The 21,907-nt window shown below is 40.2% G+C and overlaps 1 protein-coding gene and 1 long non-coding RNA gene across 2 annotated transcripts in view; one reads left to right on the top strand and one right to left on the bottom strand.

Annotated features, from left to right (window-relative positions):
* Positions 1 to 2,893: 2,893 nt before the first annotated feature.
* On the bottom strand, positions 2,894 to 5,465 carry LOC109871324 (transcription factor Sp9). Its single transcript, XM_020462164.2, has 2 exons — positions 5,321 to 5,465; positions 2,894 to 4,798 (listed from the first exon to the last, which is right to left on the bottom strand). Exons 1-2 carry the CDS (start codon positions 5,339 to 5,341, stop codon positions 3,506 to 3,508), a joined length of 1,314 nt encoding a protein of 437 aa, XP_020317753.1. The 5' UTR covers positions 5,342 to 5,465; the 3' UTR covers positions 2,894 to 3,505.
* A 616-nt stretch (positions 5,466 to 6,081) lies between these two features.
* The window catches only part of LOC109871329 (uncharacterized), a 33,840-nt gene continuing 18,014 nt past the window's right edge, over positions 6,082 to 21,907 (top strand). The window contains exons 1-3 of the long non-coding RNA XR_004205602.1: positions 6,082 to 6,240; positions 14,452 to 14,595; positions 15,498 to 15,626. This is a non-coding gene — a long non-coding RNA (uncharacterized LOC109871329). The remainder of the gene's footprint in view (positions 6,241 to 14,451; positions 14,596 to 15,497; positions 15,627 to 21,907) is intronic.

The following is a 21,907-nucleotide window of genomic DNA, read 5'->3' as shown; positions in this document are numbered from 1 at the left end:
GTTTTAGTAGCCTGCAAAGTATTGGTCATGTTTTGATGTTACCTGCTATTTGACTGCTACAGCATCATGAGAGCGAAGGCCCTCAAATGTTATTTTCCTCCACTAGAGGGCAGCAGTAGATGAAAAATAACTTGAACCACAGAAATTTTTGTCACATTGTCTTGCATGCACTTCATGGTTGTCATTTTATTCATGATAACTCTGCAAAATACTAAAAGAATATTATAGCAAATCGTAATGAAAATATTTTGGTTTGGTGAAAGTGTAACAACCCACTGGGCAATTATTATTATTATTATTTTTTTAATCAATGTTTCCCCACTTCATTTAAACAACAAATTATGTGACGTTGAACCAACGTGGAAAACTGATTGTCAAAGTAATGGAATTGGTATATTTTTCACCCAACTTTTACCCTAAATCAAATGGCATGGTGAATTGTTTTGTTTATATCACATTAGTTGACAACTCAACCAAATGTAAATCAGAACTAGACATTACTGAACAAAACAAATTATGTCTGTGCCCAGTGGGAAACTGTTATGTTCCCACATGCTTGTAACTGTGTTTCATCACATTTGTTACAAGTCTAGCCTAATTATGTAGACTTGTTTCACAATGGTATTTTGCAACAAGTGCCCTAAACAGGAGCATGGTTGACTAATGACGTTCAATCTCTTGAGTGTTCAGTAGCCTATGCGATCCATATGAGTATGCCTGCATACGTGATTAGTGTGTAGAACTCAAGTTTGTTTCAAATGTTTAACACTGAAGACCCAATTCCGAATTGAAGTCGATGCATGTAATTTTACCTTTAGTGTAAAACTCAATGCATGATTTACGCAACACTGCGTGCCTATTGGCCTTTAGATATTACTGCATGACAAGATCACCATGATGGACAAAACCGAAGAAACCATGAGGTCATTGGGGTTCATTTGACCTATTGAACAGTGTAACCTACGAGGCCTTATTGGTTTGGGAGCCATATATTTTTGGAAAAGCCATAGCAATTAGCTTAGATGGATAACTAATGTCGATCTGATATGCTTTGATCATTCCTGATCAAAAAAAGTCGAGAATTACTTGCAATGTTTTGTTTCAGTCGCTTCAGATTTGTATATTCTATGTAGCCAATTTAACTCCAATAATGCAGGGAGGTGTGCATCTATAAGCCTATACTTTAAATGCTTTAGGCTATCCAATTGGTTTGATGAATTGTAATTTTGTCATTATCACAAGAAAAATATTTTTGCCATCTTCCTTTGTGAGATGACGGACATTGTTTTTACCCTGGGGACGAGGAGAATGGCGTGAGCCCTTTAGCAGCGAAATGTGTCCCGTAACGTCACACTGGTTCTCTTCTTTGATCTCTCTCTTTTATTGTGGCTTGAAAACAAAGATGACTTCTGCCTAATGCTCAGTGAGAGGGCATTCCAGGGAAAGCAACAAAGCGCTAACTGACAGCACTTACTGTCCGCAACACCAGGCGTCTTTCTCCCAAAAGCATTTGGACGCACTTATCGTTTCGATTTGAACCACCTATTGTAGCCATATAATTGCAAACTTTGTTAATGATTTACAGTATAATACAAAATGTTTTATGAAAAATATTTTCCAGAAGAAGAAAAAATAACATCAGAAAGTCACTGCAAATAAACAGCTAATTTATCATTTAAAAAATAAGCACACTTGCAACTGCAGGTTGCATTGATTTATTATTTGTTAGTCTATATTATAGTAGCCTGGTTTTGAGTGGGCCTATTTTATTTTAAATCATGCCTGCGCATTTAAAATGTCACATTGATATTAAATGCTAAATATATGATATATTGCCTTTGTTTTTTTAGGCATTTTAGTCTTCAGTTTTAGTTGTTTATTCTTGAACTCAAATTTGGTGATCATTATAGAACATGTAAATGTTATTTTTGGTCGTTATTTTCCTAATCTCTCTCTTTTAAACCCAGCCACACAAAAGGAAATGAAAATAATTTCCCTCCATTGCCTTCTGGTCAATTGAACTTCCTCTTCATGAAGAGGTTGTCTGGAGGAGATGCCTCTCCCTAATGTATTCCCAGGCCTGGGCTCACGCTGTAATTATTCCCCGGGTTTTTCTTTGAGATCGGACGCTGCACTGGGTAAGCACAAAGAATTCAGAGAGCATCCTTGAACCCTTTCAGTACGGGGCCACTGATATTCAAATAACACGCAGGGACCATTTGACTGCGCCGCGACAAGAGCATTTCAAATTCAACATTTGCATATGGCTTTTTACCCCTTCTTCTTTCCTTTTAATTTTTTTTTTTTTAAACAGTTCCCATAACATCAAATCAAGTGTATAGTTTCTAGGAAAGCTTAGAGATGCTGTGTCCTTATTATTGGACTGCAATCTTTCCGTTTGACATGCAAATTAAAGCAGTTAATTTGGACAATTAAAATAAATATTCAGGAGTCCTTTTGTCATCAAAACCCCCTCGGAAGCCCCCAGATAAAGTAAAGCTGAACAAATGATTGTCTCGGAGATTAATTAGATATTTGATAAGACACGAATCCCTAATCGCAAATACAAGACACATGGGGGCTGCGATGTGCTCCAAGTCATAATTAATACCATTTAACACGATTTTCATTTGGGCATGAAATGTATTTTCCGGCCATTTACTATGCCTATTGATTTATTCCTCAGAGAGAATGCAAGTCTATGTGCGATTGCCTATATCAGCAATGTATGATTGATTTGATGTAATGAACACTCTTGCTTATCTACATTTTACGTTTGGCAATCGTATTTATTTACGATCAAATCAATTACCTTTTTTCATTTTCATTTGGAATAATGAAAACAAATATGGGACACCAGATAGTAAAACATTCCCATCACATGACTACTGCCTCAGATTTTACATCATTTTAATTATGACAAAATGAAAGGCTTGTACGTGTGATTTTATACAAGTAAACATTTATATATTTTTAGCAAAGAAATGAAATGGTTAACTGAATTTAAAAAGCTGTGTACATACATATCCACAAAGTGCGTTAAAAGTCAACTCCCTGAATTTCAGGATCCCAAACACGAATAAAACAATCATAATTAACATTTACATGAAAAGAACACATTGTTTGTTGCCAATATGTACAAGATGATGGCGACTCACATGGGCCAACCAAGTTCATTTCGGTTAACTTACCCCTTTTACGCACTGATCCGTTTAAAATGTCCTCCAGCTCATTTTTAAGTTGACAGCTTTATAGTAATTTTCTTACAATAGCCTATAGAATAATTCTGCTTTTCGTTTGATGGTTAATAACGAGTTGAACATTCAATCAATATGGTGGTAAGATCTAATTATTTTTAGTTTTCAAATGATTTGCCTAAAACAATTGTTTCCTCCAATACTGTCTCTCAAACCTTAGGTCCGTTTTTTATTACATGTGCCAGTTTTGATGCCTACTGGTCATTTGCTTTATAAAGTTGGTTTCGAAGTCATTCAAATAACAGCCTTCAGGGCTCGTCATGCGGAGATGGGTCCTTGATCGTGATTCTGGGGTTTACCCCGTCTAAAATGAGTTCTGGGGACTCGGACCTGGGAGTCTCCAGGTTACTGGTGTCGGTGTCACTGTCGCTTCCCTTTTTACCTTCTCCACCGCCGGCAGTGTGGGTTTTAATGTGCTTGCTCAAATGGTCGCTCCTCATAAAACGCTTGTTGCAGACTGGGCAAGCAAACCTTTTCTCACCGGTGTGGGTACGGAGGTGTCTCTGAAGTTCATCTGATCTTGTAAACCTTTTGCCACAAAAAAGCCAATTGCAGACAAAGGGCCGCTCGCCAGTATGCCATCTCAAATGGGCTTTAAGGTGAGAGGTTTTGCCATACACCTTACCGCAGCCAGGAATGTGACAGCTGTGAAGTCCTTTCCTCCGTAGGCTGGCCCCTGCAGGCCCGAGCCGCTCAGCCTCCTGACAGTTCGGACAGTCGCATGTGGCTCTGCCGGAATACCTCCTGGATGACCTTGAGGAACCAGAACTGGAACCTGAAATCATAGCGTTGGCGGCAGAGGCGTCCGTGTATGATGGAATGACTGTTTTGAATCCCTCTTGTGTTAACAGGTGTTGGCCAGTTGATAGGAGATGAGATGCCGTGGGACTTATACCGGTTGAGCTGAATGCCGAGTGTGTCAAAGTGGAGAAGTCAGGGTTATAGCCACTGAGCTGAGAGTGTATGGCTTGGGGGGTCCCGGAATGCAGGGAGGTCTGCAGTGAGCTTGCAGGGTTCTGGACCTCGAGCCATGAGCCAGGGTTGGTGTGAACGTCCCACCACGCGGACGCTCCGTTCGTAACATCGCCCGAGATGGTTGAATGGAAACCAGACTTGTACCACGACTCATACGGATGTGCCATCCCTACCCTCGGATACAGGGTTTCTGCTGACGTGTGGACTTTGGAGATGAAAGCGGATTGCCCAGACTCTTGGGACGAAATGCTCGCAGAGTTGGAAAACAGACTGCTGTACTCTGTGGAAAACGCAGAGGAGGTCGGGGAGGTGGAGGCTAAGCAGAACGCGCTGTTGCCTGTGCCAGTAGTTGATGTTAGTCCGGTCGATCCGCGGCTTGTTGCTACAGTGAATCCAGGGAGACTGGATCCCAAGTTGCAACTAGAGGAGGTTCTTTTCCAAGGATGAAATCCGCCTTTTGAAAACGCACTGGAATCAGGTAGAGTGGTAAGGGGACTGGTATTGCCAATTTTGTTACAAGTAGCAGCCAGCATAGCTAGAGGGGTAGTTCCAAATCGTGGTTCTTCCTGTAAAGAGATGAATATCTGTACTTTAGAACATTGCAAGCAATGAAAATAATATAGCCTACCAACCGTTCGGTTGTCATGCTTGTTTGGATAGCAATTATTGCAGGCTACAAAATTATTTACCGTAATAATGGATAAAAAATATAATTTACTGAAAATGTTTATTCATAAAGAGTGTATCAAAATGTCATCCAAGTATCCACTGAACCAAATAAACAGCCACACTCATCGAGGATATACAGTAATGTCACTCAGTTGACTGCGTGTCTCGAAAGTTTGCTCACAATGTTGGGTATAGCCTATTATTGAAAGTTGGCAAAAGCTACAATTCTTTTGATTGAGGAAAGTGGTCTATAAACCGATATGAGTCACGATGTTCAACAGTTTCAATACCTATGACCAACAAAGCTGAAGGATTTAAACAACATTGACCACAAACTTCTTAGAAAGCGACAAAGTATAAAGCCTACTTTCACGCATGTTTTACGCAATGAATTGAAAACGAATATTTTGTCGCCTTACCCCAAGTATAGACGTAGCCATATCCAGGGCCTTTGCTATGTTGAATTGGTCACAATTCTGCAATAGTGTACTTTTCCAATTCGACTCAGGCACTGTGCTTTTTCGTAGTCACACGATTTCTCTCTTGGCTCGGAGCTCCTACACTACCTAGTTGTAGAGAGCGCGTTCTTTGAAGTACAGCTGGCAAGAGCAAGCAGCCAATCTAAGTGCTGGATTATTGGCAAGGGGGCGATGTCAGCCAATGAGAGATTCGACTAAGGACAGAAACGCTAAAAGATTCACGTCAATCAATAACTATTGTGCGACTCTGACTGTCAAGCAAGACACGATGTGGTGTTTTTATACATTTTATGTATTCTCTCATCAAGGCTCAATGTGTCCTTTCATTGTAGAATCGAGCTCATTTTGGTGTAAACCAGTCCTCTGAAAGAGGTAAGCATTTGATATGATATATTTTAGTTAGGTGACGCACTCTGTTGCATTTCCTAAGGCTTTCTGACAAATTGTCTTGTTTTATTTCAACTGCAGCTTCTTATTGAAACGGATGTCTCTAATTGCATATTATTGTGAGGGATACTGTTCTGATGTAGGCTATAGCTGCCACTGGCATTTATCCCTCGTGGAGTCCCAAAAATGTTTTATGTTTCATGACATGACATAAGGGGATTGGTGATTATTGAAAAAAAATATCTAGGCCTATAAGAGTTGCGGTGCCTTCATATTTGTCAAAACTAAAGCTGTCATGCACTTTCAGGAATGGAAACGTCTTCATTTGCAGGGCATGTGCTTGCTCACAGCGTCCATGGACATGAATTTAAGCAGAAGTTCCCGTACTCTCACCAGGAGGCCAGAAAATACAGTAAGCTGACCCATTGTCATTGAATAATGGCTGACTGAAGTGAAGACGCTTGCAATACAAGGTATGTCATTCAACCGGTGAATTATCTTAATGTTTCCATCGGCTCAAGCGATGTTGCCAGGTGTGCGTTAAAGAGAGCATCGTGGACTTGTTTGTAAACTCGGTGTGTGTGTGTACGTGCGTGAGCGTGAAGCGCCAGTCTGCCTGCCTGTCTGTGCCAATTTACGCGTGTATGTTGAGTGTGTGCGGGGGGATTTTTGGTCAATTAAAAAAGTGACAATTAACTTGATGAGTGGTTGGTGTTCTGAAGAGTTACAGCCTGTAAACTGTACTAAAATACAATTATTTGAAAAAAATATTGCAGACGTTCTCATAATAATCACAGGAGATGTTGTTCCCCTCATGTCAGCCTGGCGAATGGATTTCATTCAACAGACACAGGCTGATTTCATATGGCACAATGAAACCATAGAGCATTGCACACTAAATATTTAGGCTAACTAAATATAACGTTTGGAGATACAATTGAATCATAGAAAACCCATTGGGGAGCTCATCAACGTTACCTTTTTTTTCCGCCAAATTTCTTTCTCTAGATACATTTTTTAAAAGATCACAATGCAATATATGTCAACGTGTTTCACAGCTTGTTAAACATTTAGGGGGTAATGACATAATGTAACAATGGCCTGCTTTGGTGTGAATCATCATCCCTTTAAAAGTTAAAGCAATTTTCCAGAGAAAGGCTTCACTGAAAGCTGTGCATTACAGTATTCAAAACGGGCAAATAATGCTCCATTATAGCGCTTGAATGCTGCCAGTCAGGCAAGCGCAATTTGTTCAAAGGCTCTCTCTGCTTTAAATCCCCACCTTTAGAGAGGCGAATATAAAACAATTTCATCAAATCCATCGAACGGAGCCAAGAAAATTGCTTCATTTCTTTTTTTGCAATCATGGCAATTTGAGTGGAGTGCTATTAGCACTATCAAATGTCGATTCTGCATAAACAAATTTGATTGTAATGCCAAAGTAGCTCGAACAGCGTGAGTGTCTGATAAGATGTGTCTGAGCATGTAAGAATTCATTTCTCTTACCGTTTTTGGCATTTTTGTAATTACAATTCGAGATGTTTTGTCTGGTGTCATGCACTTTTTGTTAAAATAAGGCCCGTGTCATTATTGTTGATTATCTGTTGTTGATGTTCTATATATAATCACATTCTGGTGTTATCTAGATCTTTATACTGGATTTCTATTTTTGTCTGTAAATAAAAGAGGAATCATTTATCACCGAGCGAGGGGAAGATAATGCCTTCGATGGAGTACTTGCTTTTAATTAGAGTGATTAATCCCACATTATTCAACATCTAACTGATTATTGAAACACTTATATTATGAAGTCGTAAGGTAATGTATAACGAACAAACAAAAAACTTTAGCGGTGTAGGCAGATAGGGACACCAGAGCACTAAAACAACGATTATGACAGCTGTTGCCAAAATGTTTGATCACATGAGTGTCAATACTCATTTTGAAACCGTGTTAAGACTATTTACTAATTTTGAATGGCGTTGCACATGTACTTGAGTTTGGAATTTCATACAATTTCATGTAGGCCTACCATAATAAAGATGTGATAGCCTGTCAATGTGCGTAACGGTTGGTACCGAATGCCAGCATCCTTGACGAAATCTTGTCCTGAAAAATATTTGAACAGTGTCATTCAAGTGAGAATTTGAAGTTGAATCTCGCATGCAGGACTCCATCCGAAACACTTTTCTGTGGCAATTAGGAGCCTATTACAAGTCATTAGATTGATCAATGTACCTTAAACAATTAAAATGATTTATTTGGTAGAACAAAACGTTGTGCATCTATTGTGGTGAGGCTAAGTGACGCTGCATCGATCAAGGCGTTCAACAACAAAAGATACATGATTAATCCAAACCTATTCATTTAAATTATTGGTACAAAAGGCATTTGATTGCCTCAAATCTATATTATTAGAGGCTCGTTTGATGCATGTTAAACGATGCAGGATGCTGGATTAGAGCAATATTTCTGGTCAGTTCCTGCACGGATTAATTTCTTTAGGCCTTGAGGGAAGTTTATTTGTGGACCATTAACTAATCGGTGTAATCTCATGGTCGGAATTGTTTGAAATCCACAGGCCTACAGCTGTTTCTGGCCAAGGGATGAAACAGTTTAGGGTCAATGATGCCTTGCTTCAATTCTAAGTAGTTTTACATGATCGTTTATATAATTATCGTAAAACAGGTGTATGACAGTTATTTTATTAATTTAAAAAGGGATTTTTATTTTTTATTTTTTTATGTAGCCTACAAGCAGATAAAGATGGTGGTGTTTTGGGTCATACTGGTGGTAGCCTACTTAATTTTTATGTAGAAAACGTTATTTTCTCATAAACCCGTGTTATTTTTATCTTGTAAAATCTATATCAAGATGCACAGTAGGCCTATCTCCTTTTATATGATTTGTAGACTAACGCCCCAGATCGTCGAAGTGAGTAGGCTATTTGCATATGCAAAGACCTGCATGTCATATGGTTCTCCATTAATTTCGAATGTACAGTATTCAACCTATTTCTCGTCCCCGCCCTTGCATGGTAATTATTGCTGAATGCCTTTCACATTTTTCCATCCGATGTTAGTACATTTCTGGTTGTCAAGGGAAGCTTTTTTTTTAAAGAATATGTGGGAAAGACTGAAATTCACTATGCAATGGTGCTTAACAGGCAGATTGATATACAATCATATTCGTGTTCAGAAGAAGAAGAAGAAAATATCGGGGAGGGAGATAACCCTTAGGGGAAAACCAGCGCCCAGGCAAGGAATAGCATAGAAGATTCACATTGTTAAAGGAGTAGTAATCTCCCAGCTGCTTACTTGCATTGATTTAACCCTCCCTGTTATGAGGTACAGCCTAACCAGCACACCCTGCCACTGTAATATTCTGTGTTAGAGACTGTCATTTTGGTTATAGGCTTGACTCTTGGGTAGTCTCCTGTAATAACTCCTGTAGTAACCTATAATGGTGTGTTGTGCGTTTTAAATCAGTTGTAAGTGCATGTGGTGCAAGTCAAATGCATTGTGCCAGACAACACAGTCAGGCGCGTATGAAAAGTATTTACGTGTTCCAATGTACATGCGCCAATGTGTACATACATTTTCTATGACAAAATTAAGTTTAGCTCAGCTCAAGTAGAGTAGGCATACTAGGCCTAATGTTAACAAGTGTGTGTTTAAATGTAGAAACATTGGTCAGCTAGCAAGCTACCAGTGTCATCTTTTTATTTCGAGCAGAATCATTACCTATTTTGAGAGCAGGGCGTTAGTGCGGTCGACATCAGCGTAGTGTTAGCTAGACACCTATCAGCTTATTGTCTCTAAATCGTGCATTTATGTTTTTTCACTATTCTTTAAGCGCAGTTTTAGTAGCCAGCGCAAACTGAAGAAAAGGACATGGCTCCCAAGAAGGTGTGTTTTATGTATACTACAGTAGCTCAGGCCAAAGCTGAATGTGTACCCTAGATTACATAATACTATGAGCTCTCACTCTCAATGGACATTGACATGTTCTTTTTGTTAGCAGAAGGGAGATGATTGACAGCAGCCACCACCACTGATTGGACTGTTTGGGACCTCTTTAAAAATAGGAATAGGAATGCCCAATGTAGTCTATAGTCTTTAAATGTAAACTCGAAATATACATTTTTACTGCTTAGCAAACATGGACTATGCATTTTTAGGTACTTAATTTATTATATGGTCTGCATGAGCCAGTTTAAAGGTATTCTGTTCATTCATTGACTAGGGCAGTGGTTCCTTTCTCTGTTACTGTACCACCAGCTAAATGTTTCTCTGCCCAGAGTACCCCTGAAGTGCCCCCTCATGTGTATTTTACCAGTAGGCCAATGGTCTCATGAGTCTTCTCAAGTAACCCCCTGTGGATATGTCAAGTACCCCCAGGGATCCTACTACCCCTGGTTAGGAACCACTGGACTAGGGGGTTCTCAAACTTTTGGGGTCCGGGAACCCATTTGGTCATAGCAAATTCTTCAGGGACCCCCCTCATAATCAGAACACAACTTGAGTGAGATAAATAAAATAGCATACAAGGAGTTTTACTAAGACTTTGGCAGTGCAGGGCTAGACAAACCAAGTCTCTGGTCCTGGGAAGGAACATTTTAAAGGCCTGGAATTGGAGATATTTTGTCAGTGGCAGAGAGTTTTTGTTATTGTTGCAGCTTTAAAGCTATAGTACTCTGTAATTCAACACATATGCTGTAATTCTACACAGTCTTACATGAGGCAGAGAGACAGTTTTAAAGCTTAAATTACTGTGCATGTATGGGTGAATACAAGAAGTCTTGAGTTACATTTTTAAAAATAATTGGTGGAGTACTATGAATGCCAATATCCCTGTGAGTGTCCCAGGCCCATGTTGTCCATAGTTAACGTTCCAATGCAGCCGTTTTTATCTCAAAATCAAGTCATTTCTGGGTAACTATTAAGTACCTTACTGTGATTTGTTTTAAATTAAATGGTTTTAAAAAATGCACTAAAATAGCTTCTTACCAAAGAGCAATTTTTCAAGCAAAAGTGTTTCCAGGACTGTCTGTGAGTGGTCTGAGTCTTGGTAAAAACCTGGGAGCAGCACCGCTGCCTACTACAAGGACCATTACTAATTACCGGCGCCGTTGCTAACTAGCATAGCTGGTCCTATTGTTGCAAAGAGTTATGGGATATTAGAATCTCATTGTTTTAACCTTTGTCGTCTTCAACCTACAGTTGAAGTCGGAAGTTTACATGCACCTTAGCTAAATACATTTAAACTCGGTTTTTCACGATTACTGACATTTAATCCTCGTAGAAATTCCCTGTTAGGTCAGTTAGGATCACCACTTTATTTTAAGAATGTGAAATGTCAGAATAATAGTAGAGAGAATGATTTCTTTCAGTTTTTATTTCTTTCATCACATTTCCAGTGGGTCAGAAGTTTACATACACTCAATTAGTATTTGGTAGCATTGGCTTTATGTTGTTTAACTTGGGTCAAACATTTCGGGTAGCCTTCTACAAGCTTCCCACAATAAATTGGGTGAATTTTGGTCCATTCCTCCTGACAGAGCTGGTGTAACTGAGTCAGGTTTATAGGCCTTGCTCGCACACGCTTTTTCAGTTCTTCCCACACATTTTCTATAGTATTGAGGTCAGGGCTTTGTGATGGCCACTCCAATACCTTGACTTTGTTGTCCTGAAGCCATTTTGCCACAACTTTGGAAGTATGCTTGGGGTCGTTGTCCATTTGGAAGACTCATTTGCAAGCAAACTCTAACTTTCTGACTGATGTCTTGAGATGTTGCTTCAATATATCCACGTAATATTCCTCCCTCATGATACCATCTATTTTGTGAAGTGCACCAGTCCCTCCTGCAGCAAAGCACCCTCACAACATGATGCTGCCACCCCTGTGCTTCACGGTTAGGATGGTGTTCTTCGGCATACAAGCCTCCCCCTTTTTCCTCCAAACATAACGATGGTCATTATGACCAAACAGTTCTATTTTTGTTTCATCAGACCAGAGGACATTTCTCCAAGAAGTACGATATTTGTCTCCATGTGCAGTTGCAACCCATAGACTGGATTTTTTATGGCGGTTTTGGAGCAGTGGCTTCTTCCTTGCTGAGTAGCCTTTCAGGTAATGTCGATATAGGACTCGTTTTACTGTGGATATAGATACTTTTGTACCTGTTTCCTCCAGCATTTTCACAAGGTCTTTTGCTGTTTTTTGATTGATTTGTACTTTTCGCATCAAAGTCCGTTCATCTCTAGGAGACAGAATGCGTCTCCATCCTGAGCTGTATGACGGCTGCGTAGTCGCATGGTGTTTATACTGGCGAACTATTGTTTGTACAGATGACGTGGTACCTTCAGTCATTTGGAAATTGCTCCCAAGGATGAACCAGACTTGTGGAGGTCTTGGCTGATTTATTTAGATTTTCCCATGATTCAAGCAAAGAGGCACTGAGTTTGAAGGTAGGCCTTGAAATATATCCACAGGTACACCTCCAATTGACTCAAATTATGTCAATTAGCCTATCAGAAGCTTCTAAAGCCATGACATCATCTTCTGGAATATTCCAAGCTGTTTATAGGCACAGTCAACTTAGTGAATGTAAACTTCTGACCCACTGGAATTGTGATACAGTGAATTATAAGTGAAATAATCTGTCTGTAAACAAACGTTGGAAAAATGACTTGTGTCATAGACAAAGTAGATGTCCTATAACTGACTTGCCAAAACTATAGTTTGTTAACAAGAAATTTGTGGAGTGGTTGAAAAACAAGTTTTAATGACTCCAACCTAAGTGTATGTAAACGCCCGACTTCAGAAAACTCAAAATGAGCTTTTATTTGCAGAGAGGTTTGGAACTCTCTTTCTTATTGGTCTATTAACTGTTTTACCACCTGGTGATGACACCAAGCTGGCCAAAATTCCATCCTACCAAAACAGGCAGAAATTTTAGGCTATTTTAAAACAGCTCTTAAATTGAAAGGGCATTATCATAATTTTCACAATTTCACAGTATTCTTTCAACCTCATAGTGTGGAAATATATATAAAACACAAGACAATCTAGTTTTTGACTAAACTGGCCCTTTAAGAACATAAATTGAAGGTGAATAAAATTACATTGTATTGTATTGCACCCTCTAAACTTATTCCACGGATCCCTTGGCAAAAGAAATGTGTTTCATCTGCTGTTTTTAGTAATATTATTAAAATAAAATATGAATAAATAATAATCCACTTTAAAATATATATATATATTTTGAGATCTGTCAGCAGACCCCCTGCAGTACCTACGCGTACGGACCCCACTTTGAGAGCCTCTGGACTAGTTCATTTCAGGCCACATGCCATAAGGCTCTCATTACTGTGGACGCAGGAGTATACCTTTCACTGTACAGTGCATGTGAACCCAAAGGTCGCAAACCCTGCACCAGTAATGTCTGGGATTACATATGCCAAATTTAATTCAATAATTCAGAATCTCAACCGACTCTTAAGTCTAATAGATCAGAATAAACAGCCACAAAAGGCTTTTGATTGATGAGTGGGTATTACAAGATTCTACCCAGATGAAAACATACAACAAAGGATACCATGCTGTCAAATCCTGAAGCTTGCCAAGCAGCAACATCTCACTCATTGTGATATTTGCCATGATATTTGTCATTTCCACTGTACAGGGATAGAGATGATAGCATGTGTGTCCACTGGGAATAATCTCTCCTGTATGAAACATTAGCAAGCCTGGGGCTTCACAATGACCCCTGTCCTCACCCTGCTCCCCACCCTACCCGGCAAACACTGCTGTTCAACTGGCCTCATGCTCTGTGATGAGCTGATGAATACAAACATGAGAGATGATTGAAGCGACATGTTTTTGTCCACCACTGTAGGCAGAATAACACTGGTCTTCATTAACATTAAGGTCAAGTCATATAAATATTCTTTGACTATATACAATCCCCTTTGTCTGGGGACATGGGGAAGCGCTCCGCTTAATATCCTCATATGCCATTGTAAATCATAGGCAGATTGTATATTTCTGAGGATGATCTCAAACATCCTTGAAATATCTACGATAACAGATGGAGCAATCCTGCGACGTGTGAGGAATCCATGCTTCATCACAGCAATCTCCAGGCAATTCGAGTCTTGTAGATTTTGGAGTCTAAACCAAACAATCATTGAAATGCGGAGAGCATCAGGTGAGGGGACCAAGATAAAACTGTCCAGGATTATATTTAACTGCCTTTGCCATTATTATACTTGCATTCATTGGGTAGTCAGTGCAACCTGAAGCACTCTTGAGGTGCTTGTGCTGTGGAACAGAAATCTCTCAGTGAGCACGACATGGGCTATGTTTGGCTGGTCCCGTTCAACAGCTCATATCTATAAAAAACGTCATTTTCTCCTGGATTCCAACCACAATTGATCTATTATGGGATTATCTGACCTTGTAAATGGGCTTAATGTTTTACAATCAGGACATTTATGATTTGGAAGCTCAAATGTTCAATATATTAGATTGACCTCTTTCCCATAGTGGAGATGAAATGTTCCTCCTGCCTTGCAGGCTTTGCTGAGGTCTTTGAATAAACCAACATCATACCCTCAAGCCATCAGGATCCACAAACAGTTTCTGGGATGTGTTGACCTCTCTGCTGTTTTTCTTTCTAGGAAGTCAACCTTTTTCAACGTACTGACAAAGAGTCAAGCTGCAACTGAGAATTTCCCCTTCTGCACCATTGACCCAAATGAAAGCCGAGTGCCCATTCCAGATGAACGCTATGATTTCCTGTGCCAATTCCACAAGCCTGTCAGGTATGGGGTCTCACTGTTCACGTATTATTCACACTTCAGACTTGGGCTCTCTGGCAAATATGTATAGGCCACCGCAAATGTACACTACTGCAACATGAAAGACACAAACATTTAGTTGACATTGAGTTGCCAGTCCTTTACAATACATATAAAGGTAACTGCAGGTTTCCATGTTATGTTTGTCTTTTAAGTAAGAGGCCATAACATTTAAGTGTCAGTGGCTGGCTATCGTATGTCATTATGAGCGAGGTTAGACCATCCTATTGGGTTGATGTGAGAGAGGGTCATAAATCACAGCAGGGAATGAATGTCTCTCTGTCTCTCTGGGGTTGGTGGTGTTGCGAAAGAGACTGTATAACATGTTCAGCATTGAGCAATGCAAAAACATACGCATTATGACTCTGCTAGGACTAATATGACATAAACCCTATCACCCTTTAGTCACAGCTCTTGTGTCTCCAACCACATATTCCAGAGTGTAGGAGCCTGATGATGAATCAAGGTATGGCACATACCTCTGTTGTCAGTAGGAGGGTGATTAAGGTGTAGGGCCGTTGTTGGTGTACAGGCTGCTGCTTGGTGTCTATTTCTCCTTTATCTGCGTTAAGTGGGAGGGCTGATAGGACCATGGGCTCCTAGGGCTACCAATTAGTCAGCGACAGGTCGCTAATGCCCCAGACATGATTTTGAAGACGTATATATATTTTCCATTGAAAACAAGAAAGTCTGATCACTGGCAATCTCCTCTGGCAGTATTGATTCATACGTAAAAACCTGAGGAACACTTTCACCTCCCAAACGTTGTCCTTTTCTGTATTTTGTTGGTTATATTAGACATTAAACTGAGTTATAGAACCTCTGTTTCCTTTTGACTACCCTAACCCCTACTACCTGTTCTGCAGCAAGGTGACCGGCCTTCCTGAACGTGGTGGACATAGCAGGACTGGTGAAGGGAGCTCACGCTGGCCAGGGCCTGGGCAATGCCTTCCTGTCCCACATCAGTTCCGGCGATGGCATCTTCCACACGACATGTGAGTCCCACCTGCCAGGCTATAGCGCACTGCATATCACTGTCTAAACCGACAGGCTTTTCATCTGTTTAGAAATGTGTCGCAATGTACATGCACCGCCCAGAATGAGCTAGTAAAGAGAACAATTACTGGAAAATGGACTTCATACTTCGCTGTAGAATCTTGTTGAAAGTAGTTGGCAGAGCTTTTTACTGAGGCCTATACGGTTCTGTCTGCTGGGTTCCAAGATAAACACAATATTCAGGAATAGAGCAGATGAAGCCAGACCCAAAACTCACATTCCTATTGGGAGTTTCTCTCTGAATTGGAATCAGAGAAAAGTTAATGAAAGGGCCTGTGCCTGGTTTGGTAGACTCACTGCACACTACTCTGAGGTTGGGAAATACAACTAGACTCAGAGGGAAGTCTTTCGCGGCTTCCTGTAACCACAGATTATTGTAACTTGATCCCAAAATGACACCGTTTGATTATGGTTGGGCACAACAAAGGTAAGTAGCCTGCATGGCTAAAATACAGTACGATTAAAGAGAAACTGAACGTAATAAGCAACTTCTCCTTTTGTGGCATCGATATGAGTCAGAAACATTTTTATTCGAGTGTCAAAATTGACTACAAAGTGTAAATATGATCATTTTGGTCATAAAGTCAGTCTGGTCCAAAACGAAGATTTGCGAGATAATTAGGAAAAAATTGTATGTCATGGAATGAAATGTACCGTAACAGTTTTCCTCGGGTTAGATTTATTTAAATCCTGCCCACAACTGGCAGCACCCAAGTAATCATCCATTCAGACCGCAGCTGCATGCAACCCGATCTTAATGCCCATGGTCAATTTGGTTTGACATTCGATATCCCTATGGGGCTAGTTAGGCACCATCAGGAAATTAAACAATGTATATGGGACAATATTTTAACATTTCAATAGCTCCAAATTTCAATGACTTAAAAGCCTCAAATCAATTATAAACTGTAGAAATTCATATACAAATATTGAAAACATCTAAACAACTAAACGGTGTGCAACATGAAAGTATTGTCCCATTTACATCATGTCATTTATTGACGGTCCCTAACTAGCCCCACAGATAGGCTATCCAAAGCCAAACCAACTTTGCCACGGTCGCACACCAGCCGGCTGAAGCTAATTGGCAAAAGAAGTTGGCTAGCTTGCTAGCTAGTCTAGGATGCTTCCACACACAAGACCTGGTTAGACTGTTTCAAGTTACATAGAAGGGTGAGTGACGGTAACTGTTTTGGCAGAGTGAAAGTACAAATGCTTCCCATGTTCGAACACACACACAACAGACACCCACATCAAAGCACGCCTCCAAAACCCAAATCTCATTCTCAGTCGCATTTCCTAATGAGGCGAATTGAAACCGAGACTAAATCAGAAGGTTCAGCCTCCTCTTTAAGATATTGTTTATTGTGAAAAACTGAGTTTAAATGTATTTGGCTAAGGTGTATGTAAACTTCCGACTTCAACTGTAAGCACATATCAATTGACGCAAAACATATAACAACATCTTGAAAATACAGGTAACTGCCAAAATAAAGGAAACACCCACATAAAGTGTCTTCATAGGGCGTTGGGCCACCACGAGCCAGAACAGCTTCAGTGCATAGATTATACAAGTGTCTGGAACTCTATTGCAGGGATGCGACACCATTCTTCCAAGAGAAATTAGATCACTTGGTGTTTTGTTGATTTTGGTGGAAAAATGCTATCTCAGGCACCGCTCCAGAATCTCCTATAAATGTTCAATTGGGTTGAGATTTGGTGACTGAGACAGCCATGGCATATGGTTTACAGATATAAGCCTCTGGGAAGGTCTAACGGATGACATAAAGTCAAATAGCTTTTTAAAACACCTGAGTCGCACAGCAAAATGGAAGCATGTTTTCTAAACGGTGTCTTGTGAGATATGACTTGAAGTGGCAATGCTCTATTGGCCCCTAGACTGGAACCAGTGAACAAGACCAATATTAACATGGCTGCTTCTCCCTGAAGCAACCACAGACAGGGGACAGCGCAGACCAATTGTCTAAGGAAACGATATCCTTCCATACCCAACACACCCTTTCGTGGAAGTCATCCCGTAACCTCCACTGGATACTGTACAGTATATTTCAATGGTTTGTTTACAAGGAAAGGAGGGTGCAATTTGACGTGCTTCTGTATATTTGAGGAGAGAAAACGAATCCCTTCCTGACAGGCTTCTTAATCACAGGAAAAAAAGAATAGCCATGTAGAGGACAAACAACAGTGTGATAACTGTTCCATACAGCGGTGTGATAACTGTTCCATACAGCGGTATGATAACTGTTCCATACAGCGGTGTGATAACTGTTCCATACAGCGATGTGATAACTGTTCCATACAGTGGTGTGATAACTGTTCCATACAGCGGTGGGATAACTGTTCCATACAGCGGTGTGATAACTGTTCCATACAGCGGTGTGATAACTGTTCCACACAGCGGTGGGATAACTGTTCCATACAGCGGTGTGATAACTGTTCCATACAGCGGTGTGATAACTGTTCCACACAGCGGTGGGATAACTGTTCCACACAGCGGTGGGATAACTGTTCCATACAGCGGTGTGATAACTGTTCCATACAGCGGTGTGATAACTGTTCCACACAGCGGTGTGATAACTGTTCCACACAGCGGTGTGATAACTGTTCCATACAGCGGTGTGATAACTGTTCCACACAGCGGTGTGATAACTGTTCCATACAGCAGTGTGATAACTGTTCCATACAGCGGTGTGATAACTGTTCCATACAGCGGTGTGATAACTGTTCCATACAGCAGTGTGATAACTGTTCCATGGATGTGCTCAAATATGAAAATGTCATAAGCAACACATTTGAGATAATCATCAGAGTCTTGAGGTAGTTCTAGACATGCGGTCTCAGTCTGTCGCAAGGAGTCAGTTGAAAGGCTATTGGAAAATGGCCTCAGAAATGAAATGACACACTTATACTGTCCACATAGTAATCCCTTGCAGAGAGAACTTGGGAACAATTAGGAAAATGGCCTGTATTGTAACCCTGTCCATTTGGCCACTCTGCCTGCCACAGCCAAGTCACTAATCAGAGCTCTTTTCACAAAATGGGAAAGTCAATAGCTGCATACAATCAGTAAACAAATTCGGCTATTTTTATACGAGCCTCCATCTCCATTTTAGTAGCAGCAATTTAAATTATTCTAGCGTGTAACACTTTAATTGTGTAAGACAAAGATGATGTCAGAGGCACAAAAGAACTTCAGGCAGAGGGAGACCTATAAGTAATTTCTATGCTGCCACAGTGAGCCAGACAAGTGAGAAGTATTTTGTGGGGGTTGTTCTGCTGATGCACTCACATCTGTGTATTTACTGAGAATACAAAGGCAGTTAGTGGGCATGATAAACGGAAAGCAACAATGCTGAATTGCACACGTGTTACAGAAATGGCCTTTCAGCTTTCATGGAATAGTTTCACTATCCCTAAAAAGTTATTTATCTGCATAAAAATTAGGGGAACTCAGTGAATTACAGTGAATTATAAGTGAAATAATCTGTCTGTAAACAATTATTGGAAAAATTACTTGTGTCATGCACAAAGTAGATGTCCTAATCGACTTGCTATAGTTTGTTAACAATGTATGTACAGTTGAAATCGGAAGTTTACATACACTTAGGTTGGAGTCATTAAAACTTGTTTTTCAACCACTCCACAAATTTCTTGTTAAACAAACTATAGTTTTGGCAAGTCGGTTAGGACATCTACTTTGTCTATGACACAAGTCATTTTTCCAACGTTTGTTTACAGACAGATTATTTCACTTATAATTCACTGTATCACAATTCCAGTGGGTCAGAAGTTTACATTCACTAAGTTGACTGTGCCTTTAAACAGCTTGGAAAATTCCAGAAAATTATGTTATGGCATTAGAAGCTTCTGATAGGCTAATTGACATCATTTGAGTCAATTGGAGGTATACCTGTGGATGCATTTCAAGGGCTACCTTCAAACTCTTTGCTTGACATCATGGGAAAAATAAAAAATAAATCAGCCAAGACCTCAAACCAAAAAAATTGGAGACCTCGACAAGTCTGGTTCATCCTTGGGAGCAAGGTACCACATTTATCTGTACAAACAATGGTACGGAGGTATAAACACCATGGGACCACTCAGCCGTCATACCGCTCAGGATGGAGACCCATTCTGTCCCTTAGAGATGAACGTACTTTGGTGCGAAAAGTGCAAATCAATCCCAGAACAACAGCAAATGACCTTGTGAAGATGCTGGAGGAAACAGGTACTAAAGTATCTATATCCACAGTAAAATGAGTCCTATATCGACATAACCTGAAAGGCCACTCAGCAAGGAAGAAGCCACTGCTCCAAAACCGCCATAAAAAAGCCAGACTACGGTTTGCAACTGCACATGGGGACAAAGATCGTACTGTTTGGAGAAATGTCTTCTGGTCTGATGAAACAAAAATAGAACTGTTTCGGCCATAATGACCATCATTATGTTTGGAGGAAAAAGGGGGAGGCTTGCAAGCCGAAGAACACCATCCTAACTGTGAAGCACGGGGGTGGCAGCATCATGTTGTGGGGATGCTTTGCTGCAGGAGGGACTGGTACACTACACAAAATAGATGGCATCATGAGGCAGGAAAATGTTGTGGATATATTGAAGCAACATTTCAAGACATCAGTCAGGAAGTTAAAGCTTGCTCACAAATGGGTCTTCCAAATGGACAATGACCCCAAGCATACTTCCAAAGCTGTTTTAAAATGTCTTAAGGACAACAAAGTCAAGGTATTGGAGTGGCCATCACAAAGCCCTGACCTCAATCCTATAGAACATTTGTGGGAAGAACTGAAAAAGTGTGTGTGAGCAAGAAGGCCTACAAACCTGACTCAGTTACACCAGCTCTGTCAGGAGGAATGGGTCAAATTTCACCCAACTTATTGTGGGAAGGTTGTGGAAGGCTACCTGAAATGTTTGACCCAAGTTAAACAATTTACAGGCAATGCTACCAAATACTAATTGAGTGTATGTAAACTTCTGACCCACTGGAAATGTGATGAAAGAAATAAAAGCTGAAATAAATAATTCTCTCTACGATTATTCTGACATTTCACATTCTTAAAATAAAGTGGTGATCCTAACTGACCTAAGACAGGATTTTTTTTTTACTAGGATTAAACGTCAGGAAATTGTGGAAAAACTAAGTTCAAATGTATTTGGCTAAGGTGTATGTAAACTTCCGACTTCAACTGTATGTGCTCGCTTTTTTTTTATAGTGACAGAAATAAAATGAAGCAGATCCTCAAACCAAAACCAGCTCTTTTATGTCTGTATGTAGAAAACAGACTTTCTAAATGAGGATGAGAGGATGCTGGGGCTTTTACTGTAGTCTGTTACGACGATCTGTTTTGACACCATTGTTGTCGCTCTGTGGACTCCGTAGAGACTAAGCTGTATGTTCCACAAGTTAACCATTAAACGTTACTGGTTTTGTTTTGCAATTATATAAATGTTTTATCTGGTGTCAGGCAGTATAGGCTGCAGTATTCCAGGCACTTCTTTTATATTGCTTGATTATACGGTTGGGGGCAGAGCACAATTTTTCTTGCCTGGAACGGCATGTTTGTGTCTGAAAATTAGAAAAGGGCTTCTATAAAACATCCTACAAAAGGCTGCTGCTCTGTGGCAGAGCTAGCGCTCAACCTAAGTGAGTGTCAATAGTGTGCTTGTTAGTGCATGTACCTGTGCCTGACTGGTTGACCTGATCCTGATCAAATGAAGTGGAGGAGGTTTGGAAATCTCAGCCATGCTCTACAGTAGACCAGCCAGTAAAACGGAACTTTTTTCACTTTTGGTTTATTCCCAATTGCCATTATGGAAACCCTTTGTGAATGTAGGCCTATATGCAATTGTTTCCATTGGAAACGAGGGACTAAACTACGCAAGACAATACATTTTTGACATTTTTCTCATTTTGTTTAAATGACACAATCTTGTCAGTAGTGATTTGTCCCTATATTATCAGAACTTAGAGGAAGGATGCTAGATCTTGGACAGTGTAGACCACGTCCTTGTTTCAGCTTCAGCTCTACAAACACTCGACTCTACTCTATAAGAAGTAAAGCATAATTGCAGTTGATATTGTCTAAATTGAAATTCATCACTTTTCCAGCCCAACAGCTGCAGGTTGCTATAGAAATCCAGGTTGATTTAACTACACTGCCTCTGTTGTTAGTCTGAAGATTCTGG

Source organism: Oncorhynchus kisutch, linkage group LG26, assembly GCF_002021735.2.
Source record: "Oncorhynchus kisutch isolate 150728-3 linkage group LG26, Okis_V2, whole genome shotgun sequence".
Lineage (NCBI taxonomy): Eukaryota > Metazoa > Chordata > Actinopteri > Salmoniformes > Salmonidae > Oncorhynchus > Oncorhynchus kisutch.
Note: the sequence above shows the minus strand (reverse complement) of the source record. Positions and strands in the feature narration are given on the sequence as shown.